We start from the raw sequence: 24,754 nt of genomic DNA on the forward strand, positions 1-24,754 counted from the left end.
GCATTATTATAGACATTCCATCCATTTTTGTGCTGGATCCCCTATCTTCCAGTAATTTCATTAATTTCACAACACAACAAAATTTTTAAAATAAAGCTGTAATCTGTGAGGGGATGCAAGCATTTACAAACTTAAATGGCCTCAATAAACCTGAGAAATGGTCTGAAATCAACAAGAAATCAATGAAATGTGTGTAAAATACTCTACCAAGGAAAAGGAAAAAAATAGAACAAAACAAGTCCATCTGGCTAAACAGCAGCACAGCAGAAAATGGGATCACAGACTGAACAACACTTGGCAGGCTAAACAAAAACATTAAAATGCCTATTTAGAGCATGAAGTCCATTCTGCTCAGTATTCAGAGCCTCAGGTACAGCAGTATGAGTATGGTGCACCACATTTTAAAAATTATCCATCAAGTCAGAAATACTTCAGAAAAGAAAGGCAAGCAGATAAAATATTCAGAAAAAAAATACTATAACAAACTGTTCAACTCTGTGGTGACAGCCTACACTAACAGAAAACCACCAGTTCAGCAGTAACTGATAAAATCCTCACATTCACTTGCAACCCAGATGCAAAAAGGATGAAAACTGTAAACCATGTGGAACTCTATTGCCTGCTACAAGAAGCAGTAGCTTACAAACAGAAAGATTTTCCTTTTAAAACTCTCAAACAGGCTTTCTGAGCTAACCACTGGAACACGTCTCCTGGCGCTCGTAAAACTTCCCTTGCCAGATGTGCCTGCCAGTACAGAATCTCACATCTCAAGTCCAGCTACATATAAACTTTTATCAGCTTACTTGCTGCCAGTGAAGTTGTATTTATACTAGGAGATTCTGTTGATGTCATGGGCTTGGGGAGAAGAGAGGGAGGGGCAGGACTCCTGCTTGCATGTGATTTCATGGCTGTTTATACACACAGGTCCAGGTGAGAGGGGTACACCAGAATTACCCTGAAAAAGTGACCATGGCTGTGGTCAGACAAATAGCAGAAATGCCTGTAAAGTGCTTTCAGTCCTTGCTTAAGCTATGGGCTTCAAATCCCTTTGCACTGAGGAGAGATGTTCAAATGATCCTCTTCTGTCAGTTTTGCTATCATGGTGGCAACCCCCAGCTGAAATGAATTAACAAACACCTGGGTAAGGCCAAAAGCAAAAGCTCCTGTCTTAAACAGCCACATCAACAGCTACTGATAACAGCAGTCTAGGCTTCATCTCCAGGCAGGCATCATCATTACTTCCAAGACATGGAAAAAGAACAAGTGCAAATCTACCTGTGACAGTAACCCAGCACCCCATTGTTATATAGTGGGTGTTTGGATCACTGGTTGTTATAAACAGAAGGAAAAAAAATTATCATAGAAATATGGCAATGCTCACAGGAACACTGTGTGGAACAATAACATATCCATCTTTGAAGTTTAGAAAAGAAGAGACCAAGCCAGAGTCACCTAATTAAAAACATCTGGGTCTAATTAAATATCTAAACCTGAGCTTAGCTGACATGTGCTGCCTTTATTTGCAATGGAGATGTTGTCAACTGAACCTCAGGAGAAATTCATCTCACCTTAATGCAGATGGACAAAGTGGACTCAGATGAACTGCACTCTAGAAGTGGTAGCCAATCTAAAACATTTTTAATTTTAGATTCTGAAGAGAGCCTGGGATAAAAGGATTTGGTTTAGATACCTGAAAGTCAAATGAAATCTCATCCTACATGCGTAATGGCAAAATCAATGAAGAACACAGAAAGCAAAATGTAAAGAAAAAGCTTACAATAATAGAAAAGAAATCAGAAGCTCAGTAGAATTGATTAATAAAATAGTACAGAGAAGAACTATCAGCTAGAATTCAGCAGAATTATCTTTTACCTGATAATGTTCATTTGATAAAAAAATATTTTCATTTATAGAGTTTGTTAATCCTGGCAATATCTACAAAATCAATCCAAGTGCCAAGTTTGGAGGAAAAATTGTATAATAGCGCATAGAATGGAAAACTATGACTTCTTTGAGCAATAACATACGGGTATTAGGAAATCCTTTCATCTAAATTTCCTGGTACACACCGAAATACGGTTACTGAGTTGTTTCACATGCCAAAGTAAATGCTTCACAGAATACTTCAATGTAATTTTTAGCTGCAACTGGTAATTATCGAGTTCCATACAACTGTGAAAATCTACAAATAAAAAAACTATGAAATATATCTAAAATTGCAGCATGATAAACTTAAGTCATTCTGGGCACTATTTAGAGCCGAAGACAGATGGATTTTTTTGTTGGATTTGATAAATACATGTGAGTTTGCAAAAATGCACACTTCATCTAACTTACCATTGGTGACTCTCGGCACTCCTGGCATCCAGCTGAACAGCCTTTTCAGCTTTAATCTTTCCTGTAAACGGAATACAATATATTAAAGGATTTATTGAACTCTTTCACGCTAAGCAACACCCAAGAACAAACAACCTGACATACTTTAGTTGCAAAATAAAAATTGCTTTCTGCTCTTGTAAACATTTAGATGGCAACATAACACCCTGGCTTTACAGCATTTACACACTCATACACACACCCACACATATATGCAATTTTAGTATCTTCTCTTAATAATCAGCTAAAACCAGGGAAGGATTGGACTGGACTGCCAAAGGAAGCTGTGTCATCCGAAGAAGACCCTTAGAAACACATTAGAGAAACACCTGTCAGAATAACCAATAAAGCTGTTTCCTGCCCAGGTACAGGAATGAACAACATGAAGTTCCTTTCCAGCACAAAGACTTCCATGAAGTTCCACCTTTAACTGAATAAAGATTACAGTAGGTGATTTGATCAAACCCACGCTCCCAGTGAGAAGTTCAGATGAGATGCTTGCTGTTTGCAAAGTCTCAGCTGCAACCAATTAAGCCACACTGACATTTCTGTATTGTGAGTTAACTTCATAAAAACAAAGAACAGCATACACAGCCCTCCAACCCAGTGGAATGAAAAAACTCACAAAACTACTGCCAGCACCCCCACAGTCTCAATCTCTCTGCAGCACTTCCAAAGACAGAGATGAAAACGGCTGCCGCCACCCACCGCTTGGTGACAATGAGCCAAGCTGGGCTGGTTACTCAACACCTAAGACCAAATTTCATTCCATCATTCTTTATCTCTCCCTGTCCTTTGCTGTGCTATAATCTTTCATCAGTTGAGGCTACGTGTAGTCACTGGCAAAAACAAAGGTTCCAACAACAAAATTTACTGTTCTAATTTAGTTTGTCCTCTCTGCACTGGGTGATTTCCATACAAAGAAGCCAAGTTGCTATTAAAGCAAAGACCGTATCAACTAAGTATCTAAGACAGTGCAAGTCTTCATGAATATTTAGATGACAGAAGGATAGGAACAAGGATCTTGGACAAGCTGAGGTTGGCTATGGAATATCTAATTACAGCACAAAGGCATGACATGGCCTTTAAGGATGACCAAGGGCAGCCAAAACTGGTTGGTCAATGATGTTGTCACTGCTGACAGAACAAAAAGTATAAAATTGGAACAGAGTCACAAAAGATAAAATAACCTGAACTTGGAATACACTTATAAAACCTGAACTTGGTGCAGCAAAAAAGGGAGAGGCAATGGAGTAACAAAGGAGAGAGAGAAGTGTTCCCAGACACAGACAAAAAGGATTATTATAAGAACAGTGGGTTGACTGGAAGAGAGTGACACAGGTAGAAAAGATGTAATTTTTATTGTAATAAAGAAGGCCCAAAACTAAAAGCGACACGTGCACTGTACCTTTATCCCATATGCATCCAGATAGTTGAAAGAAAGGGCAATACTTTTTAAAACAAGAAAGAAAAAGTGCTGTGAAGAAGAAAATCAGAACCTTTTCGAGGTCACAGTGTCAAACAGAACACATGGGGAGAGATGCCTGGAAGCAACATTTACTGTCCCATGACTTCTGTTTCTTGTCAACAGTTTTTCCACATTCGTAGTTTCATTTCCAGCATCACCACAAAAAACTCCTGCTGATATGCTGGTATGATTCCTTTTCCACAGGAAAGCAGAAAAACAAACCTTGACTTTGCCTTGGCACTTATTCATTCTTCTTGCTTTCTCAAGGATGTAATTAAAAAACTGTGCGGACAGTCTCTTCTTTTCATATTCTGTATCCATCTGATGCTCAACAAAATACAGGATTTTAAGACACAATCCAGAGTCAACAGCCTTCAACTGTGACCCACAATATGACTTCGTCATCAATTTCAGTGAGGAAGGAATGGACTGAAGTTGTATACTCTGGCAGTTCATTGTGCAAAAACATTGTAACAATACCAATGCTCTCATTTATTAGACTAGAAATTCCTTGCACTGGAAAACCTAACCAAAGTCCAAAACATGTTTCAGTACATTCAGATAGCATTCTACATAAATATTTTTCCTCCGCTTACCGTCAGTAACATATTTCCTCTTCTGCACAGCATCAGTGGTCATCTCAAACAGATCTCCATAAGATCGTGCAAGTCTCCAAAGAAAGTCTGCACAGTTTTCATACTGAAAGTGGAGGACAGATGAGCAATCAAACTGACCAGAACATGATTTAAAGCTTCCTTTCCTAATGCTTAAAGTAGGTTATCAGAATATGGCATAGATATTTGTTTATTTTGTGTCCTTCTATACTAGTACTAGTTTATGTGAGAACAGATCACTTTTTCACATGCAAAGAAGACAGCGCTTTGAAATACCCTTCACTGTCGAAAGGTTTTATTTCATAAATAACTTTTGAAGTTGTTTGAAAGCAAAACAGATCTGTGGATGATGTGACATATACCTCCTTTAGGTGTGCCATCAGCATGATGCTCACACACAATTAGTTTGTAATCTATCATCCTAAGTATTTCAATATGCAAATGAAAACACAATCAGGATTAATGTTTACCAAGTAAGCAGGAACTGATACACAGAATTAAGCACACTTAGAAATTTTATCTGGAGTTACAGGTGTGCACTGTAAAGTCAAAGGAAAGATTCACAAGAAGTATATCAAAAAGGTATAAGCACATTACAGACTCATAGTTTGATTTCTTAAGAACACTGATTACTACTTAATTCCACAGGACTATCTTGCATAGACCATTTTAAAACCAGCAAAATTAAGTAGCATTTCTAAGGAAAAAAGCCTATGATCTTTTGCATGCTGGAACACATCAAAGCCTCAAAGTTATTGAGCCTGGATAGGATATAAAATAACTAAACTTGTACGTTCACACATGAGTATTGACACCACCTTGAAATATTTTTCAGTATATGCTAAAAATATGTATGAAATTTCATCTTCATTCCTCTGTGCATTTTAATTCTTGTATTAAGGAAGTTCTCATAAGCAGTGCAAAGCATAGCAATAACAACATATTTAGTTTATCCATTAATACCTTGTCATCTTTCTCAAGCAGCAGTCTGAAGGCCTCCTTTTTATCATCCTCTGAACCCTTGTGCAAATTGTCCACCTGCTGTAAAAGATTAAATAACTCTTCTTCTGATTTCACAGTAGCATCAGGTGATTTCATACATTCCTTTTCTTCCTCAGAGTCTCCTTCAGAATCAGTATGAGCTGTAAGATAACTAAAATCACAGAAAATAATAACCATGTTTTCCAAAAATATTGGTAAAACATTGTGAAATTCAAATTCAAAAATTCTGAAGCGCAATTTCTTCCATTTGTGCAGCCTTAAAGGAGTTTTTATTTGTGGTAGCAAGATGATTATTACTGTTGTTGTTGTTGTTATTATAAAACCTTTCTCTTCAAAGGGACAGCACATATTCCAAACATAACAAGCAACTAATTACACCACCCTGTTGCCTAAAATTGCATTTTTTTTAAAAAGCAGACACATATTAGAAACACATGTATCCTTCTGTTTCAAATGGAGAACACTTTACATCATTAATGTGTATGAAGACATGCTCTGTAACCCTGAATTGGCCTCTAACTCTTTACCTTGATTTCCCTATTTTTAAAAATAGGAATGAGCTTGCTAACCAAAGGTAAGTGCTGTAAGAATCACTTGTACAATGTTTTGTTAAACACTTTTAAGATCAAAATATAAGCAATAAGGCCACTGTTACCAATTCCTTTACTTATTTCTTTTATAATTTTCAAGGAGAGAATACTTGAAACTGGGAAAAAACTTACATTAATTTGTTATGCTTAGTGCCCAAGTACTCAGCAGAAGGCAAGCAAGGACAAAGAAATATTTATAAAAGCCATAAATACCATGCAGAGATAAGAATGTGGCCTTACTGTCCAAAGTGCTGAGAATACATTAGGGTCCTCCAATTTCACATAGAAGCAGGGGAATAGCTTAATTTTTTAAAAGACATTTTTGCTTATGTACCAAAAAAGGAAAGCAAAGCCTCATCTTGTGCATTACCACTTTGAAAATATTGTCACAAATAACAATGTAAAAGTATTAGCAGCCAGGTTCAGAGACTTTTAAAATGGTAACTGTGAGCATGAAAAAGTATGAAATGTGCAATATACATTAAGCAACCGAATAATTAGAGTAAGCTATGACAGTAAAAACATATAAAATCTATATTTTTTCCAGAAATACAATTAGTTGAGAACATTAGTAATATAAATGGTGGTTAATAGTAATGGCTTTTAAAATGGCTTTTTTATTCTGTTTTCAGTATGTTGCTTTTGGAAGTGACTAGAACTAAAACATAAGCAGATACACTTACAACCTATAAATGAACAAGTACAGTTGTTTATAAAGCTATGGTAGTGCCAGCTGTGACATGACAGTTTCACTGCAAAATTACCCTGCTAATATAGGAAAAAAAAAAAAAGACAAAACTATTTTGGATAAAGCAATACATTCATAAACCATGCCTACACATTCAAACTGAAAACCAACGCAGAGCAGAGCAGAGATGGGAAACTTCACACACTCCTACAGATTTGTTTTACATAATCTCAATGATGTTGAAGTTGATGTTAAATCCTGTAGAATCTTTCTTTGCAAGTCACTGAAAATTTATTATGGTTTTCTGAAGCATCTTTGAAAACACAACATCTTGCAAGCAATTTTGGCAGTCTTTCAGCTCCAAGACATCATCCTATATGAAGTATGTTTTGAAAGTACCTTGCCTTGTGTGATTTGGAAGCCACCCCCACGCCCCAATAAAAGATAAATGCAGAGGGTTTCTGCAATTAACCTAAAACAAGGGCAGTAGATAATACATAGTAGCAACAAATAAGCAGTAAAGGCAATTTCTAATTCCCATATGATACTGCAAACATAACACTCCTTAGTTACATGAATTTGGGCACAGCATCAAATGCTGCCTTAGCAGGCAGATGTGAAAGGCATCAGTGTTTGAAAGTTAATGTTGATGTTGTCATTTTTATATTCTCTGCATAAACATCTGCTGAAATTTCTATGATAACTACAGTTACAACATTAGAAAACAGAAAAAAGTTACTATTAGAGAACGTCACTAGCCTAGCAAAAATATGAAGTCCCAGGTTAGGCTGACAGCCAAGTCCTGCCACTCCAAACAAGCCCAGCAGAGATTTCTAGCAGCACTGTATCAAACTGTCATGGGCAATCACATCCATAAGACACCAGATAAGTCACATGAGAATATATACTGAGACTCAAATGGAACAAGTGTGAAGTAGGTCACTATCTGACATGGTGAGAACTAACTTAGATGAGGAGCTAACTACAAAGTATCACCAAGCAATAATCTTTTAAGGTCAGACCATACTGCATCAAGGCTTTCCTCACCCCACCTCTCCTATAGAAACATGATCTCCGGGCCACATCTGTACCTAGAAACGGCAGAGAGCTCATTTCTTACTGCTTCTGACCTCCTCTGTCCTGGGAAAATCTCTCCTACTTCCTCTATTTATCAGCTTTATGAATCCTCAAAGAATTTCAATGTGGAGCAGACCTTAATGAGAATTCATTTTACATGTTGATTGTGTGCTTTAAACAAGGCAAAGCAACACCCATAAAACAGCTTGTGAGAAGGGAAAAACAGAACAGTGAATAACTTTTTTTTCAGTGTGATACAATGTAATGTGGTGTAATGCCAGTAATTCCCAGGGACTGCCACAAATCATACAACCTTGTGCCTACTGACACAGATTAGTAGACGGTGAGCTATTCTAAGGGGCAGGAGTTTCTACACAATCAGCAGAGAAGAATCCAATTAAGAATACTATTCTCAAATAAAATAAAAATTAATCATAATAATAAAAAATAATTGTTAATCTTCTTCAAGTCTGGTTTGAAGTGAATAGTGCTTTTCATGGGAATGCCAGAAATTCAATGTCCCAACACTATAACATGCAAGTGAGTGCAAAAGATGGCTAGTGCTTAAGATGCTAGTTAGCCTCAAGATGCACCAGTATTCCTCTTAATCTGCTTTCTTTCCTCAGAAAAGTAACTCTGTAGTGTCTTCAGAGAGTCCTCTCTTTTCGTCTCTTCTTTGGCTTCAGAGATGACATTACTACCACCCACCATTTTTCTATGGCAAAAGAACCAGGGTGACAGCCAAGGGCTTCATGACTTTCTGTGATGAGTTCCCACCTCACTAGTCACACACCTCAGACAAACTCCCACGTTGCTCAGAAGTCATGGGGGTAAAAGGATAGCAAGGTAACTTCACCATAGAATCATAGAATTGCTCAGGCTGGAAAAGACCTTAAAGATCATCGAGTCCAGCCTTGTCCTAACCCTATCACCCTATTCCTGATGACCCACCACTAAACCATGTGCCCAGGCACCACATCCAGGTAATTTTTAAACATGGTCAGGTATGGAGACTCAACCACCTCCCTGGAGAGCCTGTCCCAGTGCCTAACAGCCCTTTCTGTAAAGAAGTTTCCAAATATAAAATGTTAAATATCACTTCAAACATAGTGCAAACTAGAAATAAAGATTACTCTATTTTGTTTCCGACAACATTAATTTTCTTACTACCCTCTGTTCAATCCTTATAATAGCTGAAATGTTTTAAGCATTAAAATAGAACACATTAAGAAAGAAAACCAGACTTTTAAAAAAAAAACTTCCTTTTTCCTAACAACTTGGGTAAACTGTACTTCACCAATTTGAGCCCCAAACAGTTTTATTACAAGATGGGATGTCCTTCAAGCTACTTAAGGACAAAATAAGAGTGTGGGCCCCTTCAGAAAGTAAACAGGTGAACTAGTGACAAGTGATTAAGAAACGACTGAGGCTCCCAATGAGTTCTTTACCTCAGTCTTCTCTCAGTCAGCCCTTACCCAAGGGCTCCAGCCACACTGCTGAAGTCACAGATGACAATGGCAAGGAAGGAAGAACTGCCAATTGTAAGTGAAGATCTGGTTTGTGACCATCTGAAGAACCTGAAAGTGTACAACTCCATGGGACCCGATGGGATACACTCCCAGGTACTGAGGGAACTGGCAGATGTGGTTGCTAAACCACTGTCTATTATATTCCAAAAGTCATGGCAGTCCAGTGAAGTCCCCACTGACTGGAAAAGGGGAAACATAACCCCCATTTTCAAAAAGTGGAAAGAAGGAAGTTCCAGGGAGTAACAGGCTGGTCAGTCTCACCTCTGTGCCTGGTAAGATCATGGAGCAGATCCTCCTGGAGGCACTGCTAAAGCAGAAGAATAATGAAGAGGTAACTGGGTACAATCAACATGGCTTCACCAAGGGCAAATCATGCCTGACAAACCTTGTGGCCTTCTATGAAACAGTCACAACATCAATAGAGAAGGGAAGAGCAACCAACAACATTTACCTGGACCTGAGCAAAGCCTTTGACACAGTCCCACACAACATCCTGGTCTCCAAGATGGTAAACTATGGGTTTGGTGGATGAATTACTCAATGGATTAAGAACTGGCTTGATGGCTGCACCCAAAGAGTGGCTGTCAATGGGTCCATGTTCAAGTGGAGGCCAGTGACAAGTGGAGTCCCTCAAGGATCAATGTTGGGACTGGTCCTGTTTAACATCTTTGTTGGCGACATGGACGGTGGCATTGAGTGCACCCTCAGCAAGTTTGCTGATGACACCAAGCTGTGTGGTGCAGCTGACACACTGGAGGGAAGGGATGCCATCCAGAGGGACCTTGACAGGCTGGAGAGGTGGGCCCATGCCACCCTCATGAAGTTCAACAAGACCAAGAGCAAGGGTCAAGGCAATCCCAAGCACTGATACAGGCTGGGCAGTGACTGGCTTGAGACTAGCCCTGAGGAAAAGGACTTGGGGGTGCTGGTGGATGAGAAGTTCAACATGAGCTGTCAGTGTACACCTGCAGCCCAGAAAGCCAACCAGATCCTTGGCTGCATCAAGAGAAGCGTGGCCAGCAGGTCAGGGGAATGATTCTCCCCTTCTGCTCTGCTCTCCCGAGACCCCACCTGGAGTACTGTGTCCAGTTCTGGAGTCCCTTTTACAGGAGGGACATGGACGTGCTGGAGTGTGTCCAGAGAAGGGCTACAAGGATGATCAGAGGGCTGGAGCACCTCCCCTGGAGGACAGACAGAGATAGTTGGGGTTATTCAGTCTGAAAAGAAGGCTCCAAGGAGACCTTATTGTAGCCTTCCAGTATCTGAAGGGGGCCCACAAGAAAGCTGGTGAGGGACTTTTTAGGATGTCAGGTGGTGATAGGACTAGGGGGAATGGATTCAAACTAGAGGAGGGCAGATTTAGATTGGATGTAAGGAAGAAGTTCTTCACCATGAGGGTGGTGAGACACTGGAACAGGTTGCCCAGAGAGGTGGTGGAAGCCCCATCCCTGGAAGGCTGGACAGGGCTCTGAGCAACCTGATCTAGTGGGAGGTGTCTCTGCCCATGGCAGAGGGGTTAGAACTAGATGACCTTAAGGTCCCTTCCAGCCCTGAAAATTCTATGATTCTAAAACCTGAGGAAGAGCCATTATAGTGTGCTTTACAACTCATTCATGTAACAACACTGATATCTACAATTTTACCTGGTATTTTCCTGCAAGAGATTTTATCAGAAAAGTGGGTATCTACATATCTACATGTGACAAACATATTGAACAGTATTTAAGGAACTGGAAGAACTTCAAAAATGTCTACAGTCAGTGACAACTTGGTTTTACCTTCATTACCAATAGATTTTATTTTAAAAACAGTGATAAGGATGTGAAGAGCAATGATCAACTAACAGGAGTCAGTTGGATCAAAAGGACAGTTCCAAGTTCAAAGAACAAATATAGTTCACCACACCATAGTTAGGCTGCTCAGTAAATTCAGGCATCTAGTATTGCATTAGGGGAAATTGAGCTACATTGTATTAAAACACCACCACAGTATAAAAGCACTTTGCGGGTTCAAAGTATCTGTTGGAATGCCTGTAAACTGGCAGATGCTGGGTGCATATCCACCAGTAATAATAAGTGGCCATCAAGGAAATGTTTGGCAAACCACATTTTTAGGTCAATGGAAGGTTGCACTTAAAACAAAAGGGCAGCAAAAATAAATGAAATGAAGAAATGGTAAGTGAAGTGATACTCAGAAGCAGGCAAGAGAAGTGTCTCTTCCTGATGAAGATTTAAACTATTTCAAGGAAAGATTATAAATAAAACATCTGTAGGAAGAGGATTTACTGAAGTAAATCTTTGGTCATTGGTGCCAAATGTAATTGGAAAAACTCGGATGCCAGACCAGTTGAAGACCAGTGCCAAACATGACAATGCTGTCTATGGTTCATCACTGCTGTATCAGGGAGGAAATAGCTTTAAAATCACAAAGAGGAGAATTAGGTGATATTCTCCATCCCAGGTGATCATCTAGACATAATTTATTATTTTGTAAATGAATGAGTGTTTGTTGTACATTGACAAAAGTTAACGATTGAGGTTTTCACTAATAAATTATGGAAACAAAAAAAAACCCCAAACACTAAGAACAGAAAAATATTAAAGCACAGATTAGAAACCATAAGCTCTTCAGCATTTGATCAATGTCCCATTCATTCAGTGTATCTTCCATTCAGGCTATTATTACACTAATGGGATATTTTTCCACTTACAGAAATATATAATTTTTGAAAGGCAAAATAGAAAGCTTCTCTTCCCAGGTATTGAATACCAAGAGTGACATTAAGAATAAGGCCAAAGCAGATGAAAGCAGTGAGGACCACACCAATGAATGCCAGCTTCAAATATTTCATGGAAAAAAACCAGGTAGTATTAATAGCTTTTCTGGAAGGTTACAAATCTGTAAGCAATGTAATCATCCAGTATAAGTCCACAAAACTCTCAATATTTTGTCATCTGTCAACTCACAGCATCTACCCATTTGTTAGTTAAAACCAGTGCTTAAGAGAAGCAAAGTCCTGCCTTTTAGATAATGAAAAAACTGTTGAGGCAGTGAAATATGCTGCATGTACTTCAGATAGAATATAGAAAGTGAAGAAAACATTTAATCTGTAACAAAGACAAAAATTATTTCTCTGGTGCACAGACTAGCAACTGAATTGAATACTGTGTGGAATTCATCATAGAACAGTGTAGAACAATACACATGGTGTTATACCTAGACCATGGAAAGTGGTGATGCATATTAACTGGAAAAAAAAGTGTGTTATTGCCTCTAGTGGAAAACTCCCAATGAACCATAGAACCACTGTTAAAGAAGATCTCAGAAAAAGCTACATACTGGCATTGCAACTTGACACATACTAGGAATAAAAAAGTATTTCTATTTGCAACAGGAAGAAAAAAAATGCCAAAGAAAGGAAATTACTTATATGAAATAAAATTGTCTTAAATTTAGATACAATATGTAAAATAAGCACATAAGTACAAGGTGTTTGTAGGAAAACACCCACCTCTTTTCAAAAGGAATTAAAAAAATAGCACTGGAAAAGCACATACCCAAATGACTAATGCTGTCTGTAACCTTGAATTATCTTCCTTCTGACTGTATACAAATACTTGTCAGAGATGGCCTCTCTTAAGGACACATACAAATCCCCTGCACACTATAATCACTTGTATAGGATCATCTCATCAGCTTCTTTATCAGGCAAAAGAACCTTAACAGCCAAGTTTCTATGGCTAGTTCACAAATAGAAATGCCTCTCTCCTGAGCAGAAAAAGGAGCTTCTCAAATGCAAGGTGTGGAAGAGCTCCTATATTGTATCTGCAAACCTGACTGTCCATAAGCTGTTTTTTTCAGCCTTATCCACATCTCCAAATATCTTATGCATAGCATAAAGGCCTGTGCAAACCAACTAATTAATAACAATCTGAGAAACTCAGAGAACTGAAATGTTTCTATACCATATGAAGGGGAAATGTCTTTGAATAGCTCTGCCAATATTGAATACTCAAAATAAAAAAAATGATTCATAATAGAACTCACAAGTCTCAAAATACTGTATCAAAATATAAGACTCATGAAGCATATGGCATGGGATGTAACACAACAAGATATTCTGCCCACAGGAACTGAAAATAAACCTGGAGGACTTCTCAAAAACTAGAATTGCATTCATTATTATATGTGGCATGTTGTTTTCTTCAGAATATTACAGCTAATTAACATAGCTTTAAAGGAAAAATATAGTCCTTCTCCTGGACTGCAGCTACATCTGATCCATCAGCATGTGCCCCAACTCACACATATATAAGGTCCCACTACCCATAATGGAACAAGAAGTTGTGATTAGAACTAGGAATTTGCTACCTTACTGAATCAGTACCCTAAAATGCCTCATAATTATTTTCAAGGCCACCAGAAAGTGTATACAACAGCAAATATACATAAACATACTGCCATGTGTACGGGTGTTCTGGGAATAGGTTTCATAGCATGTAGTATCTTTAGGCAAAACGTTGTAATAACTCATCTTTAAAGTCCATAGAATACAAATATCATGAAAAGCACAAGAACATTTGTACACTTTGAACTTTGACTACTTGCTTACTAGTAGCACTTTTAAAATCACTGAACTTTGCCTCCCATTGCATAGCTGTGTAGCAATACTGCATCAGATTGTTAATAAATGTACTCTTAAAAATTTCTATTATTCTTCTATACAGTTTCAGCTGTAATGCAGATTCAGAAATGGTCACCCTGAGTTTTACCTGATCTAAAAATTACTCAGTTGATTTTTTTTCACCATGGATATAGAGACATTCAAAAATTTTTAAAGGGCTCCTGTTTAAAATACAAAGTTTCACATAGGTAATGATTCAATTCACACTCTCTATACACTGTAGTATGTACAAAGTATTATTGACTCACCCTCCTTCACTTTCGGCCTCCTCGGAGCTGGTAGCTTCTTGTGCACCAGAAGCTGTCTCAGCTTTTCTCCGCTTTGTTGCTCTGTGTGATGGGCTAACTCTCTGAACATCTCCCTTCCCTTGAAGTTCATTTCGAACAATCTCTTCAAGCTTTGGAATTGCTTCTTTCAAAAACTGCACTTCTCTCTTCAGTTCTTCCACGCTTACTAGCAAGCCATTCAATTTTTCTAGTATCTGCAGTTGTCTTCCATGTAAAACCATTACTACTCCTTGCTCATTAGGACCTTCATGGAGCAAACCTACAGAATTAAGCCTGTTACCTACATCAAGGAACGGAGGCATTCGCGCAGCTGCACCGGGTTTTCGGCTCCTGCGGTACCAAATCAGCATCAGGCTTATTCCAGCAGTCCCTGCCATTATACCCAGTATTAGTCCTTTATTTTTGAAGGAAGACATTTCTGCACTCTCCTAAAATTGTGAGACAACAATAACAGTTCGAGTTAAAGACGTCGCTCCTACAGTACCCAGATGATATACTTCGCTTTTAAGCCACAAAAGTAGAAAGCTAGAATAATTGGCTTCATGCTGCAAATACAAAGTTACAATACAACTCAAGGAGATTCTGCGATACAAGGCTACGCGCTATGACAGCAAAAACACCACAGAAAGGGGTCCTGGGGGTGCACCAGGGGGATGAGGGGCACACACTGCTGCATCGGCACGTGTCCAGGACGCAGCCTTCACTTTTAATCTTTGCGGCATTTTTTGATTTTTGTTATTTTAACGAGAGAAACTCTATAATCGGATTTTCCGCGACTGCAGAGCGGCGGAAACGCAGCTGTCAGTCAGGCCGTAGCGCAGCCCCTGCCTCCCGGAGAGGTGTCTCGCCGCCGCCCCGGCCCCACCGTGCCGGAGCCCCGCCGGAGCCCCGCCGTCACCTCCCCGCCTGGGACCGCCCGTCCCGCAGCCCGCCCCAGTCCCGGCCGCCGCGGCAGAGGGGGCACCGCCGGCGACAGCGGTAGCCCCGCGCCCGACGCCGCCCCCGTTACGTACCGGCGGGCCGGTCCGGCAGCAGGAGCGCGTCCGGCCCAAGCGCGGCGCTGCGCGGCCCCCCCGGTTCTCCCGCCGTTGCACCGGGGGAGGGTGGCGGCGGCGGGGCCGCCCCGGGGCGGCGATACCCGGATCGAAGGGGACGGGCCTCTGCCGCAATGGCCGGCCGGGCCGACCGGGTTACGGGCCGCTTCCCTGGGGAGGAGGGCGCTGGGCCGGGCCAGGTCGGGCCGGGCCCGCCCTGCCCCGTGTGCCGGGCAGCCCCAGGGGCACCTCCGGCCTGGCTGGGCCCGGGGTCTCCGTGTGCGAGCCCGAGTGGGCCTCAGCTGCAGGGATCCCGCCGGGCCGTGGGGATGCTGCGCCTGCTTCAGACATTGCTCGAATACACTGTTCGAGTGCAAATTTGCCTGTTTACGTGTATTTTTAGTCTGTTGGCTACTTGTTTTCACCAACCGAACTTTTGCCACTTCTAGTTCCTAGACGAACAGTATTTGTAATGCATTAGCGAGGCCTGAAGCTGCAAAATCATGGAGAACCCCAGCCCAATTGTCAGGAAGAGGAGCAGCCCCAGCACAAAAGCTTCAGTGGAATTTTACCTTTCTAAGGGGCCAAAGCTGATTTCACTAAAGTTTATTATAGCTGGGCCAAAGTCATGGAACAATCTGAGTTTAACAGGGTGCAGGGGGTACCAGGACTGTGTCCCATCTGAGACACCACTTTTATTGGTGATGTTTGCAAGACCTTTCTTCTTTATCATGGTACTTTTTTTCTGGATCTGCCTTCTGTGTCTGTTGTTTCTGGGCTTGAATGGAAGAAAGACCATCCACCAGAAAACCTGCTGTGCCCCTACATCCTTCCAAAGGCTTCTGGAGGATGCCCAGGCAAAGCACCCTGCCAGAATTTTAAAGCGTAAAAATCATGTTCTTCTATGTGAGATCTCAAGGAAACCACAAAGGAAACTGCTTTATCTGTGCAGTGGGAGAAACTGCCCTTCAACAGTTGGGATTCACTTAGACACATCAATCTGGAACAAAGGAACACTATGTAGTTCTTAAAAAACATACCAGTTACCATTAAAATGTGAACAAAGTGCCATTAAAAAAATAACAAAAAGAAAAAAAACTAAAAAAACCCCAGAACCTTAAACACGTTTAAAGAACTCAGCAATTTTTAGTCTTAATTGCAAAGTAACAAATGGAAGTCATCTAATGTCTATTTGCTTTCAAAGACTTCCTTTAAAATAACTACAGCTGCTAATTCTCCAATAAGAACCTGAGGATGAAATTAGCTTTAGATACAGCCAAACTATGACCTGAGAGACAGGTAGAAATTTGTTAAGATGGAAAAATGAATATTCTTTCAATATAGTAATTTTTCCAGTTACCAAAAAGTATAATCTGTTCATATTTGTAATTTAAGATTTTTAAGCCAAGGATGGCAGTCTTTGCAATTTTATGGAAACCTCATAAAATTATAAAATAAATATTAAAATAAAATTATTTTAAAGAATTAATTTAACTGTAAGTAATTGTTTTAAGTTACACAATCCATCAGTAGTTTAGAGCAGAACAGGTCCATGTGAATCTCCATGCTGATAGAGATTTCAAATGTTCAGGAGTGGTTATAAAAACTTGTTGCAGAACCTTTATTTCATTTTATTTTATATTTTCAATAGCACCATCTGCTAAAAATTTTTCTATAAGCCAATTTAAACAGGAAAGAACTTTAAGTAGATAATTAATTCGAAGGAAAACACAGCACAAAGGTGAAACAAAACACTATAGATGCAAAAACCAAAGTGAATTTTCCAAAGTGGCTATCAGGCTGCAAGCCTTATACAAGTGGCCTGTTTAAAAAAAAAGCAACACAAAATTGCTGTCTACAACTACCTCGGTGCACAGCAACTGTTAAAATCAGGTCACCTGTCTGGTCCTAAACTCCTTATTTATTTTTCACCTGTGGCCATTTTACCCAGGCAGAGCAGCACAGAAGCATATTAATTATTTTAGGCATGTATAAACCTGTCAGAACACAACAGCTTCCCAAGCTAGGGAACTAAACATAAATTTACCTGGATATGACATAATTAAATTGTCCTAAATCTGACATATATTCTAAAAAAAACTGCAGAGAACTGTTTTCAGAAAAGTGCTGTTCTTCTGCATATGGATTTTCTTCATAGTCCAAAAGAAATTTTGTACTTGAAGTCCTAAAAAGCATGCAAGTCCAGACCACCATCTGTTATAAAATGACTAGGCCATCTATTTTTAATATTTTTGGTGTATTTTTAGTCTGAGTTTCTAAGATGACAAACACTTATGTTCCCAGATTGTCCATGTGCTGTCCTGCCAGGCAATACAACATTTTCTCCACCTGTTAGTACCTCCTGAACCTGTAGCTTACTTTTAGCCAACTTTGACAGAAGAAAGCTGTCAGCATGATGAAGTTACAACAAGTTTCATGTAGGTCAGCAGCTCCAGCAGTGTAAGACCTCATGAACATCCCACCTTCCTCCACCCTTAGCCCCAGGCAGATGTTGTGTATGAATGAGCTCAGCACAGGAGAGCTGCAGCACTGACACACCTGAACAGGGCACCAGTTGCCTTGCAACACTGCTTATGTCAAACCAGGCCATGTAGCTTAACTGATTTTTTTGGAACTTAGACTGTATTTTTGTGTCATATTAGAAAATTTAGCTTAATATTTAGCAATTGTGTTGAATGGGTGAGTGAACTATTACATTGTACGTAATAGATGGATACTGTTTTCAGCCAAAATGTAGCTTTATTTACCAGTGTTTTAATTTCTGCATGGAAAGTATGGGTATTTTACAACTGACATAAAATTCTTTAGCTGCAATTCTTCTGTAAATTTTCTTTTGTGGTATGCTGATATTTCTGAAATGCACCCCCCAGTAGAGATTAATCCACTGCTTGTAATGAACACAGAAACTTTTAATGCGTTAGTAACGCTTTGTACTTATTACTTCAGCAGTTGTCTTGTAAACATATAATCAAACATTGTTAATAAATCACCAAATATTGTGAAAGCTTAAATACCTTTGACCAGACTTACAACCACCTGCCAGAAATCCTAATGTTTTGTCAAGTTGTATTGACTTCTCCTGAATCTTTTGGTAAAAAAATAAAATTGTATCTTACCTCATAAGGAGGGGAAGCATCCACTGTCAGACTTGTCAATATTCTCTGGTGCTCTTGCCCTGAATAATTGTCCAGTGTCCTTAATGAAAAATTAATAAACTGAACTTAAAAGGAGATGTGTAATAGCATACTGATCTGTTTTTTTTTTTTTTTTTTTTCAAATAAAGCAGCACTGCTTGGAATAACTCCCAAAGAATAGTTACTGTAGCTGTGCTTTCTTCATGCCCATGTGTGTGCAAGTGTAGCTATACCTCTGCATCCTCTCCAGTATTTTTGAATCTTTGGCCAACCTCAGTCATATTTAACAAAGAAATTACATTCTGACAAGTTTTATAGAAATGGTTGATCTTTTGAAGGACAAAGCCCTGACTTAGTCGCCCCAGTATGGGGAAGATTGCTCACAGCTTATTACTGAGAGAACTGAGAACCCACACAGGAGAAAACAATTTTGCAAGGACAGGAAAAGCTAAAGCAGAGCTTACATTTTATTAGATATGAGGGAATTGAACAAGATAAAACCTGATAGGAAACCTGGTGTCATTAGTTCAACTGCACACACAACCACCTGTTTATTTATTTAGTGTGTTGATAGGATCCAGTACTGCAATATTAAGTACAAATGGTTACTGTTGCCATGGCATTAAAAAAAAAAAAATAAAAAAAAAACCAAAACCCTATAAAAATAATAACTAAAAAGTGTACCAGCTGTTCCTACTTCTTTGTGTTTGTCTTCATTTCACTTGTAAGATCAAGGACATTAGCAAACATATTTATGCAAGCTATGCTGATTTTTATGTCACAGTACATGATTCAATTTCCTTGATGAAAGAGATGAGAGTTGGCATCCCAAAAAAGTTTATGTTGTGTCAACAGCAATAGGAATAAATATTCAAGGCTACATTAGATGTAATTCCATAGCACTGCCTTATTCCTTTACTAAGAGAAATAGTCCTGGGAGTTCCTGGGTATATTCAGAAGAGGAAAAACATATGAATAGCCACAAAAACCATAAGAGTAGATGTGTATAAACGTATCTTTTAGATATATATGTAAAAAGTCCTAGGGGTTCACACTTTTTGTAGATATATGTGTGCGTACACATGCACTCCACACCACCCAGCATATTTTCTTCTATTTATCGAGAAGTGGGATTTATTTTTTTTTTTTAGTGTACCTATTTATATGTAATACCAGAGCATATTAATGTATTTTAAAGAGTTCTACTGTTTCCACTACCAAATAGCAATGACCCTTCCTGAACTCTGCAGAATGGTCCAACCAGTAAATACCACCTAACACATGGCCCTAGGATGTCTGTAATTTCACCTTAAAAATACCCTTCATCTGTGTGATGCAGTGTGTGTTCTTCCATAATTTCTGCCCCTGTTTGGCAGCAGCACTTGTGACCTTACCAAAAATTGCCCTTCTGATTTTAACTTTTCATCTAGATCTCTAAGGCTCTGTGTGCATGAGCCAGCAGCTGGGACTGTCAGGTGTCTGTAAAGCAAACAGCTGGTGCTGAGGCCAGGACACCCGTGCTGTGCCCCACAGTCACTCCTGATTAGCTCCTGTCTGATCACAGGGCTGTCAGGTGTGCTTTTGCAATGCATCTTCCCAAAGGGCAATTCATGTGCCCCAAGCCTGTTCCTTGGGGTGAAGCCAAGCTTGCCACAGTTGGGAGATTTGCCTCAGAAGTGCACACCTAGCCAAACCCAAATCATTATACACACATATTTATACTGGGATGTTTGAATGCGGGTTACACAATTATTTGGGTAGGACAAAAGTGAATGCAGGGCAGGAGGTCGCCTGCCTCAGCAGTTACTGTGTGTAACAAAGTGGTTCCTCCTTCACTGTAGGATTATTTTTGGACAATGACAATTGATAAATGCAGCAAAAAATATGACAAGAGGTGAAAGTAGGAGAGTTAAGGGATAGCAGAAAAGGACTCGTAATTGTTACAAGATTTTTGCTATATGCAGTAACAAGGCAGAATTTCTACTGAACTTAATGTACTTAATGCACACACACTCACACAAATAGATTTATATACACAGCATGTTAATTTTGCAGATTGTTTCAAGTGCCCTGATGTTCTTTTTCAGCAGGAGTCAGGTCAGTTAAAGTAAAATTCAGATGTAGATTTTTATTCTCTTAATTGCTGTTTTTGCCCAATCCCAGTGTTTAAGAAGCTTTTCTGCTGATTCTGAGCTGCAGATTCCTAAAGACTACAAAGTAAACAAACCAGGCAGCCTTTCTGAATCTTGATGAGATGGGCTTACAAGCCTCTCGCTCATTCATAGTTCTTGTGCTGCTGCCTTGTGGGAAAGAAAGGCTGCAGCAACTTCAGCACCAAGTTAGCCCTCCGGTAAATGAGGGTACTAAGATTGTCAAGAATGGTAATGATGGCCTGTTTAGTGCTTGCATGGGTTTGTTGGCTTTTTTTGCTTTTTCTAATTTAGAACTACTTCACCCAGCTTGCGTTAGTAGGATTGAACCAGAATCATAGAATCATAGAATCCTAAGGGTTGGAAGGGACCTCGAAAGATCATCTAGTCCAACCCCCCCTGCCAGAGCAGGGCCCCCTAGAGTACATCGCCTAGGAACGTGTCCAGGCGGGTTTTGAATGTCTCCAGTGAAGGAGACTCCACAACCCCCCTGGGCAGCCTGTTCCAGGGCTCTGTCACCCTTACAGTAAAAAAATTCTTTCTGATATTCAACTTGAACCTCCTATGCTCCAACTTGCACCCATTACCCCTTGTCCTATCACTGGTCACCATAGAGAAAAGCCTAACTCCATCTCCCTGACACTCACCCCTTACATATTTGAAAACATTGATGAGGTCACCCCTCAGTCTCCTTTTCTCCAAACTAAAGAGACCCAGCTCCCTCAGCCTTTCCTCATAAGGGAGATGCTCCACTCCCTTAATCATCTTAGTAGCTCTGCGCTGGACTCTTTCAAGCACTTCCCTGTCCTTCTTGAACTGAGGGGCCCAGAACTGGACACAATACTCCAGGTGCGGCCTCACCAATGCAGAATAGAGGGGGAGGAGAACCTCTCTTGACCTACTAACCACACCCTTTCTAATGCACCCCAGGATGCCATTGGCCTTCTTGGCCACAAGGGCACATTGCTGGCTCATGGTCATCTTCTTGTCTACCAGGACCCCCAGGTCTCTTTCACCTACACTGCTCTCCAGCAGGTCAGCCCCCAACCTATACTGGGACATCGTGTTGTTCTTCCCCAAATGCAAAACTCTACACTTCCCCTTGTTGAATTTCATCTTGTTTCTCCCTGCCCAACTCTCCAGCCTGTCTAAGTCTCTCTGAATGGCAGCACAGCCTTCTGGTGTGTCAGCCACTCCTCCCAGCTTAGTGTCATCAGCAAACTTGCTGAGGGTACATTCTATACCCTCATCCAAGTCGTTGATGAAGATATTGAACAACACCGGTCCCAGTACCGACCCCTGAGGGACTCCACTAGTCACGCACCTCCAACCAGATTCTGCCCCATTGACTACAACTCTCTGACTCCTTCCTTTCAACCAGTTATATGGGCAATCGTTTTTCAGTGTGGTCCAGACTGAGAATTGGGCTCTTTGACTGCCTAGAATTTTGTACTGCAATTCAGCAGAAGTAACAAAATCCCTCCCAGTACATTCTGGAGTATAAGTAGTACTGCTGCCTGTGAAAGCAGCGAAAGGGGTTTAGTATTGCCACTTCTTAGAGATGTTATTTAAAGCTACTGCACGTTACTCAATATGTAATTTTTAAAATCCAAACCTAATGAACAGCTAGCAAAGCATCTCAGGCAATATTACACCATTCTTATTAAACAGATTTTAGGCCACAGTAGTTCTCTTAGATGCATTTTCATTGGCATGTGCTTTGAAATATCATTTGTTTCTGAGTAAGATCTCAGCCCTAAGAAGAAACTTTACCACCAACTGAAACATGTTGTTTTCTTATTTTGATTTCCAACTTTCAAATGTACATGGAAACACAGATCTGTATGTCAACAGGCACATAAAGCACTTGATACACTTCTATTGCACACTTCAGCAAGTAACCAAGAAGATTTTCAGGATCATCCATGTTCATAAAGGAGGTACTTTGTGTTTTACTCAATAGTAATAGGATTGGAGAAGCAGGACTTAAGCAAGCAAAACACTTGATTCTAAGTCAAAGACAGAAATGGAAGAGCTTGCCCCAGAGCTGGCAAAATCATAAATAATATCAAAGCAATTTGACTGAATTGGTTTCATTTCAATGTGATTATGTCTGTCACTTTTTAAATAGAATGAGGCTGTAAGGGTTATTTTGATCTTAGTTATTTTGAAGGCAAGAAAACAATTTCCAGAAGTATTATAATGGAAAAATATGCTTTATCTTCCAAATGCAAACCAATCCTTTTTGACACTTCTACCTTTAAAAAGTATTTTTAAAATGTAAAATGTTTTTAAAGCTTTAAAGGAGTCTATAGACCTGCATGACTCACACAACTGAAAGTCCTGGTGAGCGAGAAGTTTTAATTAAGGATTAAATCTAGCACAACACTCAGAACAAGTCTGATACGTATCAAGAGTTACTCTAAAGATCCAACAGTTTGTGAGGCAACAAATGATGTGGACAAGATAACAATTTCACTATTTTGTATGAGATCCTGATTAAAAAATGCAGAAAGAATGCTAAAAAGCATGCCTATTTTTTAACTCAATGCAACGTTCTCCTAAATGAGGATGCAAACATTATCAGAAATCTGTTCGATTTCAGGGTATTCAGTACTCATTTGCATTAGGCAGCAAACTAATGTTAGGCAGTAACTTTCAAACCTTCCTTGATATTTTTATCAAGACTAGTATCATGCCAATATTAAGTGTCATGATGCAATTATGCCGTAATGTTTAGAACTACTGATAAGGGGGTGCAAGTGAGAGTTTGGAGGGCAAGGCAGGGCTGGGCAGCAAGAGGAGCTCCAGGCTAAGAAGGTCCAGGCACAAGTCAGGTTGGCTCCAAGACAACACATGAATCAGCTGCCTTTCCTTAACCAGACTCGGTTCCTTCTGTCCCTGACAGAGAATATTTTCCAGGGGTAGTTTGAGGCACACATGGCGCAAATGATTTCCTCAAGGCCATGCACCATCCCAGGGATGACATTTCTCACAACCAGGCTGTACCCTGCCATTTGCCACTGTCTGAACTCTGCCACCACCCACGTGTACCCTGTCCAGCTGCTGCCAAGGGGTGCAGGTACCAGAGATCAGGCCGGGCTGGTGAGCCAAACACAGGCAAGAAAGGCTGCTACCCACCTGCTGAGGGGGAGGAAGGAAGAAAAGGGGGATCTGTGCTGAAGCACACACTTACTGCAAAAGCAAACTGGTCCCTGGTAGCCAGGGGCCTGCACAGCCTGGAAACCAGGACTAAGAGGAGCTGTGTTACAAAAGAGCCTTGCAATGAAGGGTGAAATGCAGCCTGGTTTTCAGAGGGGACGTGACCCATGTGAGAGCAGAGGCACCTAATCTGACTCCCTGACACAGGAGGGGACAGGAGCCCATGTACTCCGTTCCCTTTCAAGTTCTACACCAGATACTGTGCCCTACATACTGTTTCTGCTTACAGGGCAGGCAAAGCACGGCTCGCATTTCCCGAATCTCTCCCTACACACAACAGGCTCTCGGAAACGCTCTGGGCCTGAGCGAAGGACTCACTGTCCTCGCACAAACATGGATCAAAGGCCGTCTAGAAGCGATGGGGTTTGTTACCGCCTGACACAAACCTCCCCCCTTACCTCCTTCCCTCCCGCCTCCCCTCGGGGCCCCGGCAGAACCTGGCGCCGCCGCAATGGACCCACTGGGTGGCGCGCGAGCGCCGCCGCCCAACGCGTTTGGGGCGGGAGGGGCGGGGAGAGGGGCGGGAGTGGTCTCCATCCCTTCTTCCCTTCTTCACTCCCTCCTTCCCTGACCCCGCCAAGGGCTCTAGGGCTGCTCGCGAGTAAGGGGTCCCCCTGGCCTGCGGACCGGGCAAGTGAGCCGGCGGTGTCCCGCTGTCTATGAGTAGCCCCCGTGGCCTGGGCTCTGCCCAGGAGGTTCCTCGCGGGTCCCGGCGTGGGCGGTCGGAGCGACCCCTTTGTGCGGCGCCGTCTTAAAACTGCGTCGGCGGGGATGGGCTCGGTTCTTCTGAGGACGAGGAGAGCCGGCGATGTCCCTGGGAACGAATGCGTTTACTGAAGGAAGAGTCCAGACACACATCCCCTTCCCTGGTGTTCCTC

General features: G+C 40.8%; 1 protein-coding gene across 8 annotated transcripts in view; it reads right to left on the reverse strand.

The window, feature by feature from the left end:
* Window positions 1-15,495, reverse strand: part of RMDN2 (regulator of microtubule dynamics 2) — a 50,907-nt gene extending 35,412 nt beyond the window's left edge. For 5 of the 8 annotated variants that reach the window (XR_011724938.1, XR_011724940.1, XR_011724939.1 and 2 more), the window contains exons 1-5: window positions 15,329-15,490; window positions 14,277-14,743; window positions 5,422-5,611; window positions 4,441-4,543; window positions 2,338-2,398 (exon numbers count right to left, since the gene is read on the reverse strand). Coding sequence is in view for 3 of the 8 variants with exons in the window: in XM_071739185.1 (XP_071595286.1) it covers window positions 2,338-2,398; window positions 4,441-4,543; window positions 5,422-5,611; window positions 14,277-14,731 (809 nt within the window). In the remaining 5 variants the exon portion in view is untranslated. Of the gene's footprint in view, window positions 1-2,337; window positions 2,399-4,440; window positions 4,544-5,421; window positions 5,612-14,276; window positions 14,744-15,328 lie in introns of all 8 variants that reach the window. The other 3 variants (XR_011724937.1, XR_011724941.1, XM_071739183.1) reach the window with 3 other exon arrangements.
* Window positions 15,496-24,754: the final 9,259 nt, after the last annotated feature.

This window comes from Heliangelus exortis, chromosome 3, assembly GCF_036169615.1.
Source record: "Heliangelus exortis chromosome 3, bHelExo1.hap1, whole genome shotgun sequence".
In the NCBI taxonomy this organism is placed as follows: Eukaryota; Metazoa; Chordata; class Aves; order Apodiformes; family Trochilidae; genus Heliangelus; species Heliangelus exortis.